At 51.4% G+C, this 18,894-nt stretch overlaps 6 protein-coding genes across 6 annotated transcripts; 3 read left to right on the plus strand and 3 right to left on the minus strand.

Moving 5' to 3' along the window:
* Nucleotides 1-71: 71 nt before the first annotated feature.
* Nucleotides 72-222, plus strand: BDW70DRAFT_145642 (uncharacterized protein; the record flags this gene model as incomplete). The annotated part of the gene is made up of 1 exon (XM_073738458.1): nucleotides 72-222. A coding segment is annotated over one exon (151 nt), but the record flags the coding sequence as incomplete, so codon positions are not given.
* A 631-nt stretch (nucleotides 223-853) lies between these two features.
* BDW70DRAFT_167033 (putative AMP-binding enzyme) lies at nucleotides 854-2,673 on the minus strand (the record flags this gene model as incomplete). The annotated part of the gene is made up of 4 exons (XM_073742141.1): nucleotides 854-1,783; nucleotides 1,840-1,976; nucleotides 2,044-2,308; nucleotides 2,365-2,673. The coding sequence occupies 4 exons, from the start codon at nucleotides 2,671-2,673 to the stop codon at nucleotides 854-856; spliced, it is 1,641 nt and encodes a 546-aa protein (XP_073590754.1).
* Nucleotides 2,674-5,274: 2,601 nt separating this feature from the next.
* pyr2 (non-reducing polyketide synthase pyr2) lies at nucleotides 5,275-12,940 on the minus strand (the record flags this gene model as incomplete). The annotated part of the gene is made up of 2 exons (XM_073741609.1): nucleotides 5,275-6,373; nucleotides 6,447-12,940. The coding sequence occupies 2 exons, from the start codon at nucleotides 12,938-12,940 to the stop codon at nucleotides 5,275-5,277; spliced, it is 7,593 nt and encodes a 2,530-aa protein (XP_073590755.1).
* Nucleotides 12,941-13,771: 831 nt separating this feature from the next.
* BDW70DRAFT_167036 (FAD-dependent oxidoreductase) lies at nucleotides 13,772-15,348 on the plus strand (the record flags this gene model as incomplete). Its single annotated transcript, XM_073742142.1, has 3 exons — nucleotides 13,772-14,098; nucleotides 14,160-14,823; nucleotides 14,884-15,348. The coding sequence occupies exons 1-3, from the start codon at nucleotides 13,800-13,802 to the stop codon at nucleotides 15,346-15,348; spliced, it is 1,428 nt and encodes a 475-aa protein (XP_073590756.1). The 5' UTR covers nucleotides 13,772-13,799.
* Nucleotides 15,349-15,418: 70 nt separating this feature from the next.
* On the minus strand, nucleotides 15,419-16,651 carry BDW70DRAFT_164967 (uncharacterized protein; the record flags this gene model as incomplete). Its single annotated transcript, XM_073741610.1, has 2 exons — nucleotides 15,419-16,151; nucleotides 16,293-16,651. The coding sequence occupies 2 exons, from the start codon at nucleotides 16,649-16,651 to the stop codon at nucleotides 15,419-15,421; spliced, it is 1,092 nt and encodes a 363-aa protein (XP_073590757.1).
* A 344-nt stretch (nucleotides 16,652-16,995) lies between these two features.
* On the plus strand, nucleotides 16,996-18,690 carry BDW70DRAFT_167038 (cytochrome P450; the record flags this gene model as incomplete). The annotated part of the gene is made up of 3 exons (XM_073742143.1): nucleotides 16,996-17,092; nucleotides 17,145-17,187; nucleotides 17,250-18,690. The coding sequence occupies 3 exons, from the start codon at nucleotides 16,996-16,998 to the stop codon at nucleotides 18,688-18,690; spliced, it is 1,581 nt and encodes a 526-aa protein (XP_073590758.1).
* Between the last annotated feature and the right edge of the window lie 204 nt (nucleotides 18,691-18,894).

Consider the following 18,894-nt stretch of genomic DNA (forward strand, 5'->3'; position numbering starts at 1 on the left):
CGGGTTTTCAATGAGGATGGCCTATTGCATTTGGGTACTCGCGGACGAGTAACCCTTGGAGGGGGGATAGTTGTAATAGGAATTCCCCACCTCTCTATCGGAGTATCTTTGACCTCACGGAGAAACAGATATCGAGCTCGGTGTCAATCATACAAGTGGAGTTTGTATTACTCCGAGATGGAGTTATGGAATACTCCTCGACAGATCCTCATATGTATATAAATGGATGAAGAACCCTCGAATTCTTGGATTCTTCAAGCTTCAGTCTTCTGTACTTACTGAGTCCTTGATTCAAGTATTTGATACGATTCTTTCTGCTATATTGATTGATTCCTCCTGTCCTACGACTCTGTCTATTACAATAACTGGGTTATTTTGGTTTATTTGGGTTGGGTTAGAATTATTTGCTAAATCCATGGGCGGTTTACTGTGAAGGTAACCCACCCCAAAACCCGCGCGGGCGGATCAGCTAGGCCTGAAAACCCGCCCCAACCCGTGGTTTAACAAGTCTAGTTCCAGCAGAGGTCCCAGCAGAGAGCCAGTAAACACCCCGGCAGAGAGTCGCAGAGACCCAAGTAATTACCCAGTCTACAATTGTCAAATATCAGATATACCTCAGGAATCTTCCTTGTTATCCATGTCAGCCGACAGAGTTTAATCTATTTCAGGCCAACTTTTTGGTATCAGTCAGTGTAATTTCTTCATTCCGTTTATTCCTTCTGATACGAAAATGCCATGTGACGTCCATCCTACGCACCCGTACACCTGGATGCTCTGGGCGTTGCAGAGTTGCTTTTACACATATGAGGAAGGGACTGAGTCCTTGCTCGTTCTGTTGTAACCAGGCTTTATTCTAGCTAACTGTGTAGCCCTCAATTATGGTTCCGTTCAACATCGCCTTAACCTCATTTTCGTACAGCTTCAGTGTTGGCGCCCGTGCCACGGTGCCCTTAACGGTGCGCACGAATGGCTTGTTCTTCTGAGCAATAATCGTCAAGTCTAGCTCCAGCTTCAAAGAGCTTTCCTCTCTGATCTTCGCAAGTGACGGCTCTAGACTCTGAAGCACCCCACGCTGCCCATCATCTGGTTTGACGTGCTCAGAAAGCTCAATGAGAAGAACAGGTACAGGGAGTCCGTCGCCTCCTATTACAGCAGCCTCAACACCCGGATGCTGCTCGATCTCCTTCTCTAATGGTGAAACAAAGTACTGCTTCGCATCGGAGAGCGTAACAAAGTCATCCATCCGGCCCATCGGCTTCCATAGTCCTGCACGGGTTGGATGCTGGCTCCACAAATCCCCAGTCGCAAATCTGCTCAGCTCTGGAAAGACAATGAAAATGGGCTGCACAGCGCACTCTGCTTGACGGATGAACACCATTTCGTACAGGTCATCGGCCCGGCGCTCAAACGTTACCCCAGCGTGCTTTTGGAACGAGTAATAGTCCCAGTCATCTTTGTCCCCCGGGCGCGCTTCGCTAAGGTGGTAGCCGGCCTCGGTGCACCCGATGACGGGGGTCAGCTTGGTATAAGGGATTAATTGGTCCCCCAAGGAGCGCTCCAGTGGTGCTCCAACGTAGTGCACGAACTCCAGGTTCTGAAGAGCTTTCAAGCCCGCTGGGAACGACACCATTTGGTCAATAAAAGGTGGCGTAAATAGGGCTCCATCTGCGCGGGCTAAGTGTAGGATGTCCGCGACGGCCTTTATAGATGGGTCGGGGGGCGAGAGGATGGCGGTCATATTGACAAAGGCGGGAAGGAGGAGGGACATAGCCATCCCGACGTACTGGCATGGGACTATCAACATTATGTACTGGGTAGAAATAAGTCTGGATTTCTTACATGCAGGGTTGGCATATGCGTATACCACCGTTTGTTTGCGTATTGATGAATGGGGCTTTCTACGACATCCTCCAAGGCTGCAGGAACTTCAAGATTGGCCACCGCATGAAAGGTATGGGTGAGCGGTTTTGGATTGCCTAAAGTGAATAGCAATCAGGTCAACACTTTTTCACCATGAATACATATTACAGGGGCCAGGCTCACCTGTCGTCCCTGAACTGTGGAACACCAACCATGGATCATCTTTCGCCTCATCCCAGGATCGACCAAACTCAATATCAACCGCCTTTGTGTCTTGCAACAGGGCGTTAAGCTTCGGGGCGGTCACGTATTGAACTCCCGGTACGTGTAGAAGTACGGCTTTGATGGCATCTGACATGTCTTCTGTGCCGAGATACACCTCGCACTTTGTTTCAGTAAGTAAATGTACGAGATTCCGCTCCGACAGCGCCGGGTTTGGCAGAATCAACTGTAGGAATCGACTTAGCTGTGAAAGTCGACAACTGTGTGGTAGGACGCACGCACCTTTTTATGCAGCTTTCCTGCTGCGACCGCGAGAATCGCATAGCGAAGGTCTTTAGGACCGACATATGCGATGGGTTGAAATGCCTGTGAGGATGCAGGGAGATTGCGTAAGAACCATTGCGCTGCATGGTTGGCTGCATTATTCAGTTGTCCATATGTGATGTCTATGTAGCCTCTAGACAAATCATTGTTATCAACCGGGACAGAAACCCATGGGGCCAATGGCTCGTCGCGAGCTCGTTGTTCAATTACGGAAATAATGATCCGCTTCCCAGGCTGTACACCGGGCTTTGGAAAGGGCTTGGACATGATGGAGATTCGCTATAGGAGTAGACCTTCTCGAGCTGACAGTAAGATGGTGGAGAAACGCGGTAGATGGACAGCATCGCTTGCTGTAAAGCGCTTATTTGTAGGGTGCTTATATAGGCATCATTCTCGCATCATGCGTCCAGGGGCTGCTGCGCTGGCTTTACATACCAAAATATGATGTAACGCGCGGAGATCCAGCTGATCGCAGATCTGAGTGAAAAGGTGGGACGGTCAATGGGGATGTGGATCCTGTTTGTGAGTCCCGCTCAATGATCAACAGTGTATATCGTAATAGACAGTCCACCTGGAGTGCGGTCATCTTACGAGAGGATGACATACTCTGTCGAAGCTGTAGAAGCCACACAACAGCGCAAGTAAGGCATATAGTACTTGGATTCAGTTTTCTGATATGGGTCCGACTTTACAGAGAAAATGCAAAATCCAGGACAGTAGGTCTGACACCGAACTTCGGATAGCCTACAACCGCTGTATACAGGCCGCACCCACGGGCAAGACAAACGTTTCCAGATGTTGCATGCCAAGTTACTTTGCAATCACAGGAAGACCCGTGTCTTGAAGCCCTCGCAACACCGCCTGTTTCCTCATGGGACCAGGAGCATTGGGCTATCCCACTTTCCGAAGACACGCAATGAGACTGCCCAGGGCGCAGTAAGAGAATGTTAGATAGAGTGGATCATAGTTGTTCACAAGCGCAGCCTAGAAATAATGACGTACGTTTCGTTCCACAGTAGTTCAAGTCTTGTAGAGTGACGATCCCGCTGCAGATCGATGCGATCTAAAGGCAGCTTGAAGATCCTCGCTGAATCTCTTGTCCGTTATGGACATGGCCTGCAATATGTCTATCGACAAGCTTGTTGTGGAATGCGCTCAAACGGGAAGGGCAGAAGAAAACTGTATCAACTACACGAACGTAGCCTACTGGGAATCGGACGCCATATGACGATTGATCGTCTATCCCGTTGACAATAGACCCCCTCTCTTATATATATATATAGGAGGGTGAGAACCTTCTAGAAATAGGCAATGTACGGTCAATCCACCGAAAATCACGTGGCCTTATATTTCCGTATCAAGCTATTGCCCTCGTAAGAGATAAGAAACATCCGCCTTCCCTGCAATGAATCTCCAGGCACTATTAGACATTGCCTGTGCTTCCCAGAGGGTGGTGGTGCTGTGGGAACGGCCAACATTAGCCAATGGAATGTGGGAAGTGATAATCCGTAGATGTTCGGGTGATTGGATGGCTAATGCGGCCTCCTGTCTAACTTAAAAGATATTTAGTTAACTAACGTAATTCCCGGTCGGTTCGTGAATCCCGGTCAGTTCGTAAACCTCCAAAAAATCCGAACGCGCCAGCCACCACCAACTTCAACCGACCACCATGCCACGAAAAGCGCGTAAAGCCAAACAAGAATTGATCGAGCAAGAGGGCAGGATCCAATGCGCGATAAATGATTTAAAAAATAAAAAAATTCCCAATCCTCGTCAAGCTGCATTGATTTACAATCTACCTCCCCAAACCCTATATGATCGGTTGAAGGGACTTCAATCTCAAGCAGAACTCCGCAACCACAGGCATAGGCTATCCCTGCGCCAGGAAGAGGTATTGGTAGCATGGATAGTATTACTTGATATACGTGGAGCGCCCCCCCAGCTCTGTACGCCTCATACAGTCCGCCAAATACATCGAAATGCTTCCTCAGTTGAAAAGCTGCTAAAGAATGGCTCTAAGAGTCCTTCATCCCCTTCCAAACGAGCATTTGATGAGCTTGTAAAGGGGTGTGAGTTGGCCATGTACAATGCTGCCTTGTTAGCCAAAGAAAACTCTGGTCTCCGCGCAGCTATTGAGAATGACAAGCAAAAAAAGAGTCGCTCTAAAAGTTAAATGACTCCTATACATGGTATTCCAGTTCAGGAAGCTGGGGATCTTATTTTGTTGAGAAATGAGCAATTGGAGGCGGAGGGGGGTGGTGCTAGTAGAAGTGCTATCCCAACTTCAACAGCTCCTAAACGTGCCCTACCAACATGTTCTGAATGTAATATTAAGGGGCATACTCGAACCAGATGTCCTAGTCGGCGAGGCTTTGAGTTTATCTAATTTAAATTGCTTTTGGTTGTGCTATAGAGCTTTAAATTTGAGATAGAATGATTTTTGGACGGGGATTCACGAACCGACCGGGAATTACGTTAACTTAGCTTCTAAATAATGACTAAGCGAGGTCGGACCCCGCGCAGGCACTCGGGCACAGGGTCCCGTTTCTCTTCTCTTCTTCCCTTTTCAGCGAGTTCTTCTGCGATATTCCTTCCTGTAGGATAGCTAATGACACTAGCCCTTGACAAAAAATTCGTATATGCGGATTTGGACATATTGCGGATGTTGCCGCAGTTTACTGTAGTGCTCCGGATCTCCGCTTTCCTCCTCACTCGTCAAATTCTTGATAATACGAGACCTACTAGTCTTCGTTCCTTACACGCCGTATGCAGCTATATTGACAGAATCAGACCTTCATTCTTTTACATAATTAGTCGTTGTTGTCGAGTAATCACGCCTAGGCTGACGCTCCGTAAGTAGGCGCGTAGCTATCTGAATTTATCACTCTCTGCTCCACCCGACAAGCCGCCTGACTCTGAATCTCCTGCCAGTGATTCAGTTGTCCCGGACATCCCAGACGGAACATCCACCGGCGATCCGGATCTTCGTGACTCGAATTCCTTTGTACCGTCCCTGGGAGCCAGGTGTGGGATGAGAGATGCTGGAAGTTTGCCCAGTGCCTCACTGGCTAGCTCGCGAATTGACCCGCCATTGAGAATCTGTAACAGAGGGATCTCCACTGCGAGCTCCTTTGCAAACCAGGTGCGTAGGTCCACAGCTACGAGCGAGTCCATACCAAGATCTCGGAGCTGTGTGGACGGAGCAAGAGGCATATCTGGTGCGAGGTTGAACTTGCTGCGGACTTTCGCAGTCAGTCCGGCCATAAGGATTGCGGAGACTTCGTGCATGTCAACAGCGGCTTGCAGCTCGGTTCTTATGGAGCTGAAACCTAAGCCTCCAGTTTGCTTCAGCTTCGAGCGCTGGCAGTAGTCCACAAATTCCCAAGTCATGGGGTTCTGGTACCAGACAATGTCAGGGTGGTCATCAGGGTTGATAGGGGGCGTCCCAGTAATAAGCTCCGGGTCGTGGCCAGACTGCGGATGGCCGGCCAGAATTGCTTCAGCGAAAAGCTTCTCAACGTCTCGCTCCGATAGAAGAAAGGAGCCGGTCGTGTTTCGTACATGTTGTGCCAGGCTGCTGCCTTTTCGAGCGATGTACCCAACCCCGCTAATAACACCAGGGTGGATAATACTGCCAACCAAGCCTGTCGCACGCCTCTGGTGAATAAGGCTTGCTTGGAAGCCGGTTGCCGCGGAGTAGGCTGATTGACTCCAGTTACCAATAATGCCAGTCATGGAGCCAAACAGAATGAAGAATTCCAAGTCGACATTTGGGCCAGAGAGTTCGTGCAAGAAAAGGCTGCCTTGGACCTTGGGGCCGAAGTTCTCCTGCATAATATCAACAGTGGCCTGCATAAACTCGCAGTCAGAAAGAACCAGGGCCCCATTGGCCACACCTCCAATTGGGGGTAGATCCCTCTGGATCGTGCGGTACGCCCCCCGAACCGACTCGCGGTTGGATAGATCCCTGTCCTCCGTCAGCCGTTGGTACTGTCGCTGGCGGGTCTGTTTAGAAAGGTATTGGAGAGAGCAACACTTACATTGCCAGGGGAACAATTTGAGCGTCATGTTTGGCCATGGATTCCATCCACTTAGGATCGACCTTAGGATTCCGGCTCGTTAGGACGATATGGCGTGCCCCTTTGCTGACCATCCAGCCTGCGAGCAACTGACCGAGGTCGCCGGCCATTCCAGCAAGGAGATATGTCTTACGCGGGTGGAAGGCAACAAGAGACGAGATCGGCTCAATCTGCACAGGCACTGAAGTAGACTGTGTCCAATCGACGAAACGGTATGGCTCGACGGGTTCCGTCGATAGGTTTTCAATGCGAATGGGCATGATCCGAGCCCGGTTATTACCCAGTTGAGCGGCAAGGGTACAGGCACTTTGCAGCGTAGCAATCGCTGGTCCGCTGTGCCTATTGCCCTTTCGCACTGGAATGTGTGGCGATCGGTGATAGAAGTCTCCAAGAGACGTCCGAACGACCGTCCGGGGCAACAAGGTGGCAATGCGGGAGAAGACGCTGTCAACTTTATTCTCCTCGTGGAAGCAAGCGGCCACTGTAACATTAGTTGGAATCAAGCCCTTGAGTGCGCGGGTCGACATTCTGGGCGGCAGGAAAACGCTTTCACCGGGAGCAGACTCGTTACTGGTAGTAAAATATGTTCTCAACCCCTTCGACACAGCCTGTTGAACGATAGTATCCCGAAGTGTGCAGTGAGCGTCATGTATGAGAATGCATGATTGAGGTGCTGCCATTTGAACAAGGCCCCTCGCTATAATAACATCAACGACAGCTTCTAAGAAGGCGGCTTCATAGCCAGCAATAACTGTAGATGGGACTGGGCACGTCCAGCTGACTGGGACGTCGACGACAGATGCATGTTGCTCCGAAAAAGCAAGTAGCCGAGCAACGGTTCCCTCTTGCTCTCCAACGAGTACATGTACGAACCCGTTGTCCACCTGTAGCGCTAGAGCAGTGGAATATCTGACCCGGACGCGAACACAGTCCACCGTGTCTCGACAACTTCGGCCCTTGATGTGAAGACGGTGTTTATTCCCAGCAGGAGACGGCTCTGCGCGTATTTCGGACGTCTTCAGGTCTACCGTTCGGTACAAATGTCGCCGAGATGCTATATAGCGTTCGTTCATAGGTGAGCTGTAATGTAAGCGGCAGATCTGCATAAAGCCGTCCTTGAGGTATATCTCTGGTTCAGTGCTGTGGACGTAAGTAGACAATGTATAGTCGTTCGTGGTATCGGTATATAGCAGGCGCATCAGAACTGTGGCTAGTTCAGAAGGGGTGGCAGAATGCTTGTCCTCGATGTTGAAGTACTGGTATAGGCACTCTTTGTGCTCGTGCGCAAGGGACCGCAGCCATCCCTTACTCATGCCATAATAGGGACACTCATGCTCAGGCCCGATGGTCACCCATAGCATTTTGTCTGTCGTAGCCACCAAGGACTGCATTGCACAAACGCGATCGTCAGTCAGGTCCTCAAAACAAGGCCAGTCCAGATCTGCCATGCTGAGAACTACCGTCGTAGCCTCTGCTGAAGACCCCTGATCTAGTAACTCCGGGGCGCGAGCATGAGTGATGTGGTTGAAATGAGGGGCTAACATCTCTCGCAGACTGGCGACAAGGTTTGCCGTCCAATTCGTTGAGCCGCCCAAGATGACAAGGTCTTTGGGTGGTGGCAGTGTAATTCCTGGAGGTGGTTGCAAGGGATTACGCAGAAGCTGGATCCGATCATCAACAGCCTGCGAAATCATTACAGAATTGACACTGTACTTCGGATCACCAAGCATGATATGCGTATCGACTCCTCCAAATCCGGTTCGGCGAAGGACATCGTCCCAGCCTGGGACACTGAGCATCGGCCCCCAGATTCGTCCATCCTCGTGGCCAGCCCACCACCCTTCAAACCCACTGACAAGAAATGTAGTCCGAATGGTCTCCGTATTGGTAACCTCTAGCAGAATCAGGAATCCACCAGGCTTTAGTAGGCGCCGGACATGGGTCATCGTATGTTGCATTGACTTGGTGGCATGGAGGACATTGGATGCAATAATAAGGTCGTATGCATGGTCCTTAAAGCCCTGCTGGCCAGGGTCCCGTTCGATATCCAAAGGCTGGTATATGAACCGGTCTCCGTGATCTTTAAATATAGCTTGCGCCTCCTCAAAAAAGCCAACTGATATATCCGTGAAAGTATAGGAGTGATAGGAACGGCCGATGGAGTCAATAACAGCGCGAGTGGCCGAGGCAGTACCGGCACCGATCTCCAGGAACTTCATACGGGGGTATCGGAAGGTTATTTGGCTCACAAGATCACCAAGGCGCTCATTCATCACCTTAGTTTCCATATCGTCTTTGTAGAAACGAGTGAGAACATCATTCTTGCGCACAGCTTCCAGCAATGATGTCTTTCCACGAAGAAAGTCGAGCATGTTTGCGAAGACAACGCCTGCCATTTCAGCCGTGACCGAGCCTGAGAGCTGCCGCGACATGTCTGCGACCTCTGCTTGTGTCCCTGATAACCATTCCTTTGGGCAGATTGGATGCCTACCTTCCTCTGTCAAGGTTAGGACGTGGTCCATCCATGACATTACCTTGCTTCGATGCCAGTCCATCCCCTCACGGTCTCTGTCGGTGATTTGCGCGTGAGTAAGCTTCATGCTAATCAAGGAGATCTTCTCCATCATTACTGCATGGGTTGTGAAGTCGGTTGAGTTGGAGTACGTCTGCCACGATGGGTGCGGCGACAGTGGTCCCCAGGCAAGCTGGGAGAATATCTGTCGATCCTCCCCAGGCTGAAATAGAGGAAAAATCTCAACACCTTCAAGCTGAATGATGCCTTGTCCGTCTTCGGTGAAGAGGTCCACGTCTCCGGCTATCCCGTCGGCGTCAAGCTTGGCCACTGCTGCGTCGGAAACAAGCAAGGACCCCGCAGATTTTAGTCCCGGGGGCCCACAGAAGGCCGGATTTATGGTAATGGATCGAATACTCGTGGGAACCATGAGTGTGTATAGCTCTCCGTCATCTGGAGCACCAAGGGCTCCGAGCATGGTCTGTAAGGTGGCATCGAGCACGGCGGGGTGGGGCGAGAGATGGAAGTACTTGTCCTCGAGACTGATATTCTGTACCTCTCCACGGGACAGATCTTTTTTCCTTGAAAGGGAGTGAACTCTTTCAAACAACCCGCTATAGCCATAGCCCATCCTCCTGAGGAATTCATAAAATAGGCCAATATCAACCGGGGCCATTCCGCCTGGCACCGCACTCAGTGGAGGCAGGAGACCCTTGCATGGCTCACCCCAGGTCACACTGAACTGACCAGAGGCGCGTACCTGAAAGTTACCACCTGTGGCGGCGTGAACATCAAAGTTGCCGGTGGTAACGTCGTCCGACTCCTGGATATTCAATCGGAACAGGGTCTCAACCCCTCTGGGGTCGTCGTCGGGTAAGACGATAGCTTGGTGAATGGTGAAACCGTGCAGTTGCAGAAGACGCATGGCTCGGCCAGACGCGAGCATCCTAACTGCCTCTATAGCCATCGCCAGATATCCAGTTGCGGGAAAAACAGTCTGGGATTGAATGCGGTGGCCTTCGAGCCATTCCAGATCTTCTCGGCGTATATAATGGCGCCACCGCCACTCTGCATCCGCGTTGGTTGTCTCCAATGAACCAAGAAGTGGATGGGGCGCACCACGCTTGTGAAGGTGTTCGTTCAACATACGGGTCTCCCAGGAGTGCACCTTGCTGTGGTCAAATGGATACAAAGGTAAGTTGCGGATTGGCCTAGGCGTTTTATTTTTGTCGAAGAGACGGATGTAGTTGGGTATATCCAGGGCACCGGGGCCGAGGTACGCCCACATAGAGCCGACGGCAGAAGCCATGGCTTCAATTCCATCCATTCCCCGGTTTGATAACGCAATTATGGGCACATCGGGCCCGTTGGAAAGAGTCTCACAGATTATCTGTTGCGCAGGACCCTTCAGAGCAGGATGGGGCCCAACTTCAACCACCAGATCTGGTTCGCCCGCAGCCAGTGCAGTGGACATAGCTTGCGAGAATAGAACCGGGCTAATCATATTCTCGTTCCAATAGTCGGCTTTGAGACGAGAGCTGTACTCTGGTAAGTTTACTGCGACCCCGGGAGACACACTTGAGTACCACTGCACACCAGACGTTTGCTGTATTTGAACGTCACATCCCCGAAGTGCCTGCAAGTACGCTTCAGAGCAGGAGTGCATGTGATGCGAGTGGTATGCGGTGTCGACCCGGAGACGGCGAACAAATATGTTGTCCTCCTTCAGCATTGCTTCCACCTGGGTGATGGCGTCTGAGTCGCCTGAAAGTGTAACACTACCGGGGCCATTGCTGGCAGCGAGGGCCACTCGCCCCCTGAACTCTTCTTGCGAACAGAGTTCCGCTGCCTCGTTGGAAGAGAGCCCAGCGGCCAACATTGCACCGGGCTGGCCATTGGCGGCACCGGCATACGGAGCAAAAAAGCCCCTCAAATATGCAATTCGGATAGCATCAGCAGCCGAGAGAAACCCTGCAGCGTATGCGGCTCCGATCTCACCAGACGAATGGCCAACCACGACGCTGAAGGAGACCCCAAGCGTGGACAAAAGCCTGACCAGGACAATTTGCAGTGCTGTGCAAAGTGGCTGGGAGAGACTTGCTTTGTTCAAGTCAGCGGAGGCATCCAGGAACTTGTCAATAAGGGTGAAGCTCGGTCGGTATTTTTCTGGTAACTGCTCTAGGGAATCCTGCATCTCCTGCAGCCATTTTCTGACTTCCGGGGAATTTGATATAAGGTGAGATCCCATCCGTGACCACTGTGCGCCCTGGCCAGTAAAAACCCCGAGGATGCGCCTCTGAGGACCAGTGCTGCGCTGGCAGCTGAATCTCACTGTTTTGTTCTCATTAATGGTATCAAGTTCTGTCCGGATACTGGAAAGCAACCCTTCGAGATTGGGGGCCTGGAATGCCAATCGATACTTCAGGGCAGACCGGCGTTCTAACAGTGTATCTGCAAGGTTCGTCGGATCCACATTGGAGTGCTTCTCGAGATACTCCGCAAACCTGTCTAGGACGTCCCCTAGTGACTTTCCAGTGGCCGCTGAGAAAACGAATGGGAGTATTGGTGGTAGACTAGTCTGCTTGCGCTCCCAGCTGGCAAGGCCCTCAGGCTCGTAACTTTCAAGGATAGCGTGGGCGTTGGTGCCGCCGAATCCGAAGGAATTCACTGATACACGTCGAGGCTGCCCAGGTTCAACAGGGGGCCAAGGGACAAGCTCAGTCGGCACTCTCAGACGGGAACCGAACGACTCGAGGGCTGGATGCAACCTTTCAAACAGAAGGTTTGGGGTGATGTAGCCCCTCTGAAGGCTAAGCGAAGCCTTGATCAAACCAGCTAGGCCCGCGGTTCCTTCAGTATGGCCCACAATCGTCTTTATTGAACCGACGTACAAGTGATCCTCATCGTCAGCCGGTCCGGGGGATGATGCTGGTTGACCGAAGAAAGCTTGATGAATGGCTGAGGCTTCCTGTGGATCGCCGGCCACTGTGCCGGTTCCATGGGCTTCGAAGTATTGACAACGATCTGTTGGGTTCCGGGGATTTAATCCAGCGCGGCTGTACGTAGATTCAATCAGTTGAAGCTGGGCGAGACTTGACGGCATAGTCAGGCCGGTTGTCCGGCCATCTTGGTTGACACCAGTTGCCCTAATCACGCATTCTATAGGATCGCCGTCTGCAACTGCATCACTCAGTCGCTTGAGGACAACGGCAGCAACGCCTTCGCCGCGCGCATAACCATCTGCAGCAGCATCCCACATACGGCCTCGACCATTTGGAGATAGCATTTGCAATTTAGTGGTAGTGATAAATAGGTTGGGACTGAGAAGGAGATTTGAACCAGCGGCTACCGAAATCGAGCAATCACGGTGCTGCAACGCCATCACGGCTTGATGAAGCGCTACCATGCTGGAGGAGCAGGCTGTGTCAACAACCATGGAGGGACCGTGCCAGTCAAAGAGGTATGAAACCCGGTTGGCAAGATTGCTCCGGGCCACACTAGTGGCCAGGTGTTGGGGGATGGCTTTGTAGTCTGTCGAGAGAAGGTCTCCCCAGTCTCCTCCCATAACCCCACAAAACATGCCAGTGGAAGAACCCTGAAGCCTATCAATGCGCAAACCGGCCGCTTCTACAGCTTCAAAGACAGTTTCAAGGAGCATCCGCTGTTGTGGATCAATGCTCTCCGCCTCGGTAAAAGAAGTATTAAAAAATGGAGCATCAAATCGCCGAGGATCTTCCGAGAGGAAGTAGGCCTCTCGCGCATTGGCTGTCCCTGGGTATGTGGCGTCTTCGTGATAGAAGGCATCGATATCAAATCGTGTCGAAGGGGGTTTTGATGCCACCACGCGAGGGTTTTTGAGAAGATCCCACAGGCGAGAGGGTGAGGAGCATTCGCCTGGAAAGCGGCATCCGGTTCCCAGGATTGCAATTGGCTCTGCTACCATACTGGCAAGAAAGGTTTTGCAAGCGTGTACAAGGAAAATCTCTGAGAAATGGCAACGATGGGAATAGGATAGAATTGCCTTGGAAAATATTGGGCTTTTAACTATAAAATATGCTACTTCTTTTGGAAAATGCTGATCATCCCAGCAACAGACAGGCTTCAAAGTTGTAAACACTTCCCCAAGGATCAACTATATATGCAGGCAGGGACTTGCTATCACATAGGCTTTCCTGCAGTAGAAGCATGCACCTGGAGACGCAAGTAATAAGAGGTGACTCTTACAAGTCACTCGCAGCGGAAGGATACACTTAACCCAATCTAGACGGTCATAATTTTGGGATGCGTCGATTGGCGTAGGTGGCGCAGAGTGAGAGACCTGGACTCGCATGAAGAGGCCAGCAAAAGTCCAACTACTCGACTTGTAGAAAGAAAAAAAGCAATGTTTCAGTGGACCTGGGATCCGACAGTTCCGCCGTGGTCGATCACGTATCAACGGCACTAAGCCAGAGCGCATCTTGAGCGTCATGCGTATACTACGTGCGTGAAAACCTTCCCATGCGTTAGTCCCTAGCAATGGCCCCCTTGGACGTTGCAGGGTCACCGCAAGCTGCACATTGAGCGCCTTTTCAAGATACGCGAATAGGTACTGCTGCCTAGTGGCGCGGCAGAGGCATCTGACATCGCAAGTTTCCTTTCACCTCGTACACAGACCTGGGCCAGGGGAACCTCCATTACGTTTTCAGAGTACTATATGCTTGAACACGCTCTCGCTCAAATGTCCAATTTAGAGGGCCGTGGTGAAAACAGATAGTCTCTTTGGTTCGCCAATTCTCTCACCTCATGACACGGAGATTCGAATCATGAATAACAATTCCCTGGCGCTAAAGGTAATCATCATTGGCGGCTCTGTCGCTGGTCTGACTCTCGCCCACTGCCTCGACCACGCAGGCATTGACTATCTCGTTCTGGAGAAGCATGAGGATATTCAGGCCAACATTGGGGGATCCATAGGGCTTATGGCAAATGGATGCCGCATTCTCGACCAGCTGGGCATCTACCGGATTCTGGAGCAATATACAAGCCCGATCTCGGTGTCCCATATGGCGTTCCCAGATGGATATACCAGAAGCGATCTATTTCCCACGCGACTACTACAAAGGTCTCCCGCTGTCCCAGTGCTCCGTTCGCTTCCAAGCTTTGCTAACTTGGAACAAATGTAGGTTCGGATATCCTGTTTCGATACTTACTCGGCGTCAGCTGCTCCATGTCCTTTCGACATCTTTACGAGACGTATCGAAAATCAGGACTGCAACAAAGGTGGTCCGTATCCAACCTAGCGAGAACCCCGAAGCACCTATAACGGTCTATGCTGAGGATGGTCAACACTATAGCGGGGATGTTGTTGTTGGCGCCGACGGGGTTTATAGTCTAACTCGGTCGGAAATTTCGAGACTTGCCTATGGTCATCATTCTGTCGAAGCAAGAAGTGCCAAGCAGGCCAATCTACCACATGATATGACGATTCAGTATATGTGTATTTTTGGTATATCGCAACCTGTGCATAGCATCCCACGAGGCGCACAGATTGTTCGCTGCTATGACAATTTGACATTACTCATCTTCCCAGCGCGCGAGGACACAATCCCTTGGTTTGCGATTATGAGGTTTTACAGTCCATATACCACAGGGGAGCGATTGAAATGGTCTCGAGAGGAAATTAAAGCTCGTGCAGAAAGTATGGCACATTTACAAATCTGGAAGGAGGTTCGGTTTGGAGATCTTTGGAGGCGAACGCCTACCGTCTCCTCGACTCCATTACACGAAGGCCTGTCGGAGGCATGGATTTCCAATTGCATGGTCTGTATAGGGGACAGTGTCAGCAAGGTCAGTTCCACCTCCCGATGCAAGCTGTCAGCCCGTGACGCTGACAGAGCCAACCGACAGTTGACGCCGAATATTGCCCAAGGCGCGAACCTGGCCATTGAAAGTGCGGCTTCCCTAGCAAACGTCTTGTATCAGGTCCGGGATATGCACAAACCCTCGGCTATGGCGGTTCAGGATTGCCTTGAACAATATGTGAGGAATCATCGCCGGCGCCTTCGGGGCATTCATGCCTTTTCCAGGTTTGTAACCCGGGTACAATCACGGCAGGGATACTTTCTACCTCTTTTTAGTCGGTATCTCTACCCATGGAGCGGAGACGCCACGTTCTTCCTGCTTGCGGATATCATTGCTGGGGCGGTTGCTCTGGACTATATTCCTCTACCTCAGCGGTCAGGGGGGAAGTGGGAGTCCCCAGGGAGGGCTATAGCAAGGCGCACCATCTTGACACTTATTCTAGTACTGGGGGCATTTGCAACTAACTATATTTTCGAAAGGCAGAAAGCACAGCCTGCAATGGTGGAATGATGAATTTGACAGCGCACATCAAGAAAATTATCAGGAATTCAAACCAATTACATAAAATTCCCATTGAAGCCTAGCAGCTGCCCTTCACCCTCATCAAATCTCGGTCGCGCTGCCAGAGCATAAGTGCAGCTGCGCCACAAGGAGACAATGATGCTGATAACACCACGGCCTTTCCTAGCAAGCATAAACCGTTGCTCTTTCCGCCGTCCATGTCAAGTGAAAGCCCAATAGCCCAGAGGAGAACGGCCATGCTGCCAATGACAAAGTCCCACAATAGGAAACGCTGCAGCCCCTCCTCCAAAGAGAGGTCCGTGTCCAGAGAAAACAGGGCATTGAGGAACATGCTCGATATGCTCGCGTCGCCACCACAAGAATGGCAGTATGAGGAGGGCAAGCAGGCAATCACTACCACCGCGAGATATGGGATCGCTGCTGCGCATATGGCAAACATATACGCAGTCGAGCGATCCTGGCGCAAACCGGTGCGTAATCCTTGGCCCTCGAGTGTATGGCTGAGCAACCAGACAAGGGCAGTTACCCAAAGAGGCCATCCCTGGAGGACGATGATCATTCCTTGCTTAAAATGATCGGTCGCCACGGCGGGTGAAGGAAGACTAACAACAAGGACAACAAGGTAGTATCCAGCAACAAGACACACTGGCAGACACCAAATCGGTGAATGAAGTGGCGCTCGGGCAGTACTCTGACGTATGCGACTGTTGGAAGCCAGATCTAGGGCACAGTAGAGGGGCAGTATGATTGCGGGTCCCACCAGCATGACAAGCGTCAATACCAGGGCGCTCCTACATTGGGACCACATCAGTCAGCCTTGCAATTAGTTTGACACACCTTGGGACGTAATTGAAGCGAATGCAGGAAATGGAATAGGTGGAGGAAATGGAGGAAATGAAGGAAATGGGGGAAATGGAGGAAATGGACCTCACCTGCAGATCACCCGGGCCAACGGCTGCCACCGACTCGCCTCGAGCACAATCAAAACGTATGCAACCCCGAGCGTGCTTGCCAAAGGAATCGCCAGCAGTGACAGGGCGAGCGAGTTGCCATTCGCAACAGGCCAATAGAATATCACGAACAGCTCAAGAGCGCGGTCAATGGACTGGATTCCGGTAAAACGGGTTCGTAGCATTGCGTTTGGAGAGCCCGGCAATTCTCTCTGCGTAATCGCCTCTTCCAGTGCGGCAAAAAAGCCATTCTGCGCCGAGGAAACCCACAGGGTGTGTGCCCCAAGTAGGGGTAGAACCCAGAAAAGGGAGGATTCGATCAGAGCAAGGGCACGAGACATGAAGAAGGGTGACAAATGGATTGCCACAGATAGAGTCGTAAGTTCAAGGCCGCTTGGGCCATAGCCTGAAAGTCTCCTTGGACTTCTTATCCATGGCAGAACTGGGGATAATTGCTTTTTTTCCTTGGGCTGACTGCAGATCGTTGAGAGCTCATGCATACATTTGTCCTCCTGCACGAGGAGTCACAATGCACTGCGCGCGAGTCGCGCCAATCACTCACGGGCTGGACATCTACCCTATCCAGAGAATCAGGAGGATTTTTGCAATGTCCGCGAAGCGTAAATACTGTTCTGACTGGCATAGACTCGACTCGGATAGTTGGTAACCGCCACCGTGCCTCACTATGCTACCCACATCCACCGTTATCATCATCCTCGTTGCTCTCGCCGGGCCCCTTGCACTCTTCATCCGTTATGGGATAGATTGGAAGGAATACCCGGGTGTGTAGATGAAGCTCTCTCCCATGATATTGTTTTGCGACTGACTAGACAGGACCTCGGGGGCTTCCTTTAATAGGCAACCTGCACCAGATTCCGTCCAACAAGCTTTATTTGAAGTTAGTATTCCCCGTCATTTACGTATTTGAGCTCTCCGCAGCACTATTAACCTCTCAAGCAGGTTGACGGAGTGGTCCAGGGTCCATGGGGGTCTGTTCATAATCCGACTGGGACAAACGCCAGCAGCGGTGGTGACCGACCGCCGAATAGCTCGAGAGTTATTTGATACGAACAGCGCAATAACGAGTACGCGACCGGCAAATACTGCGACGGATTTTGTTACGGGTGGCTCGCACCTCCTCATGGCCAGGTATGGCAGGTTGTGGCGCGAGCAGCGGTCCATCTTGCATCAGAATTTGTCCGGCTCGATGTGTGACAAAGAGCATATGCACTTGGTTGAAGCTGAGAGTGCCCAGCTCCTACAAGATCTCCTCCAGGATCCTGGTGCGTTCAGCATCCATATCAAGCGTTACGTCGCCAGTATCATCACATCTCTCACTTTGGGAATCCGCACGCCGTCCCACCGGTCCGACCATTTCACCCAGTTGGAACAGATCATTCCAGAGTGGTTGCACCTGCTAAGGGTAGGGGGTGTGCTCTCAGAGGACATCTTACCCTTGGTCAGGTATGTCCCAAATTTCTGCATGCGACCGCTTTTTTCGCAACTGAGGCGCATGCGGGAGCGCATGCACCGGCTCTATGGCACAATGTTGGCGCAGGCCAGGGCTCGCTATAACGAGGGCAGGCGAACTCAGTCCATCGTTAAGGCCATCCTTGATCACCCAGACAAGACAAATCTGACCGAACAGGAACTCGAAACGCTGATCGGCGTGACCCTTGAAGGTGGTTACGATACGACAAGCATCATGCTGTGCGTCTTCATCCAGGCAATGGCCCTGCACCCGGAACATCAAGAACGTGCGCAGGCTGAGTTGGATACGGTCTGTGGAGTTTCGCGTTCCCCTCAATGGTCTGACCGATGTAGGCTCCCCTATATCAACCTCATTCTCAAGGAAGTAATGCGGTGGCGGCCCGTTGCGCCGCTGAGTCCCCCACGCGTCTTAACCAAGCAAATTGACGTGGAGGGTGTCCGTCTCTACCCCGGAACAATATTATTCTTGAATATCTGGGGCCTCCATCATGATCCCTCCTTCGTGGCGAGACCTGAATTCTTTGATCCGACCCGTTACGATGGCAACACCAAACTGGCCGCCGACTGCGCCAATACGTCCGATGTCGCCGATCGAGATCACTACGCCTACGGAATTGGACGCCGTATTTGCCCCGGCATCCATTTAGCGGACCGCACCCTGTTCATAACAATGGCCAAAATGCTCTGGGCATTCCGATTCGAATTGCAGCGTGACGAACAGGGGAATCCGATTCCCATTGGTACCGATCCCCACGAGGATTATACAGGTGACAAAGTCCAAGTCTCACCAAACCCGTTTGTTTGCCGCATAATGCCCCGATCCAGGAATCATGAGGGGATCATCATGCGCGAGGTTTCTCGGGCAGCAGAGGTGTTCGCATCATACTAGGATAACGCAGGGGAGTAGCGAGGCAATTCTTAGGCTTTCTCCTGCATCGGGTGGATCATTACAATCGATCTGGTAAAAGACATCCCTTGTTGTCGGACACACGATGCCTTCTAGAGTATGAAACCAGATTTACAAACATCCAACAAGTAAAGACTTCTCTCTCTTCTCTCTCTATTTTTTTTTTTTTTTTTTTTTTTTTTTTTT

The sequence above is a fragment of the Aspergillus foveolatus genome (genome assembly GCF_047715535.1).
Source record: "Aspergillus foveolatus strain CBS 279.81 unplaced genomic scaffold BDW70scaffold_168, whole genome shotgun sequence".
NCBI lineage: Eukaryota > Fungi > Ascomycota > Eurotiomycetes > Eurotiales > Aspergillaceae > Aspergillus > Aspergillus foveolatus.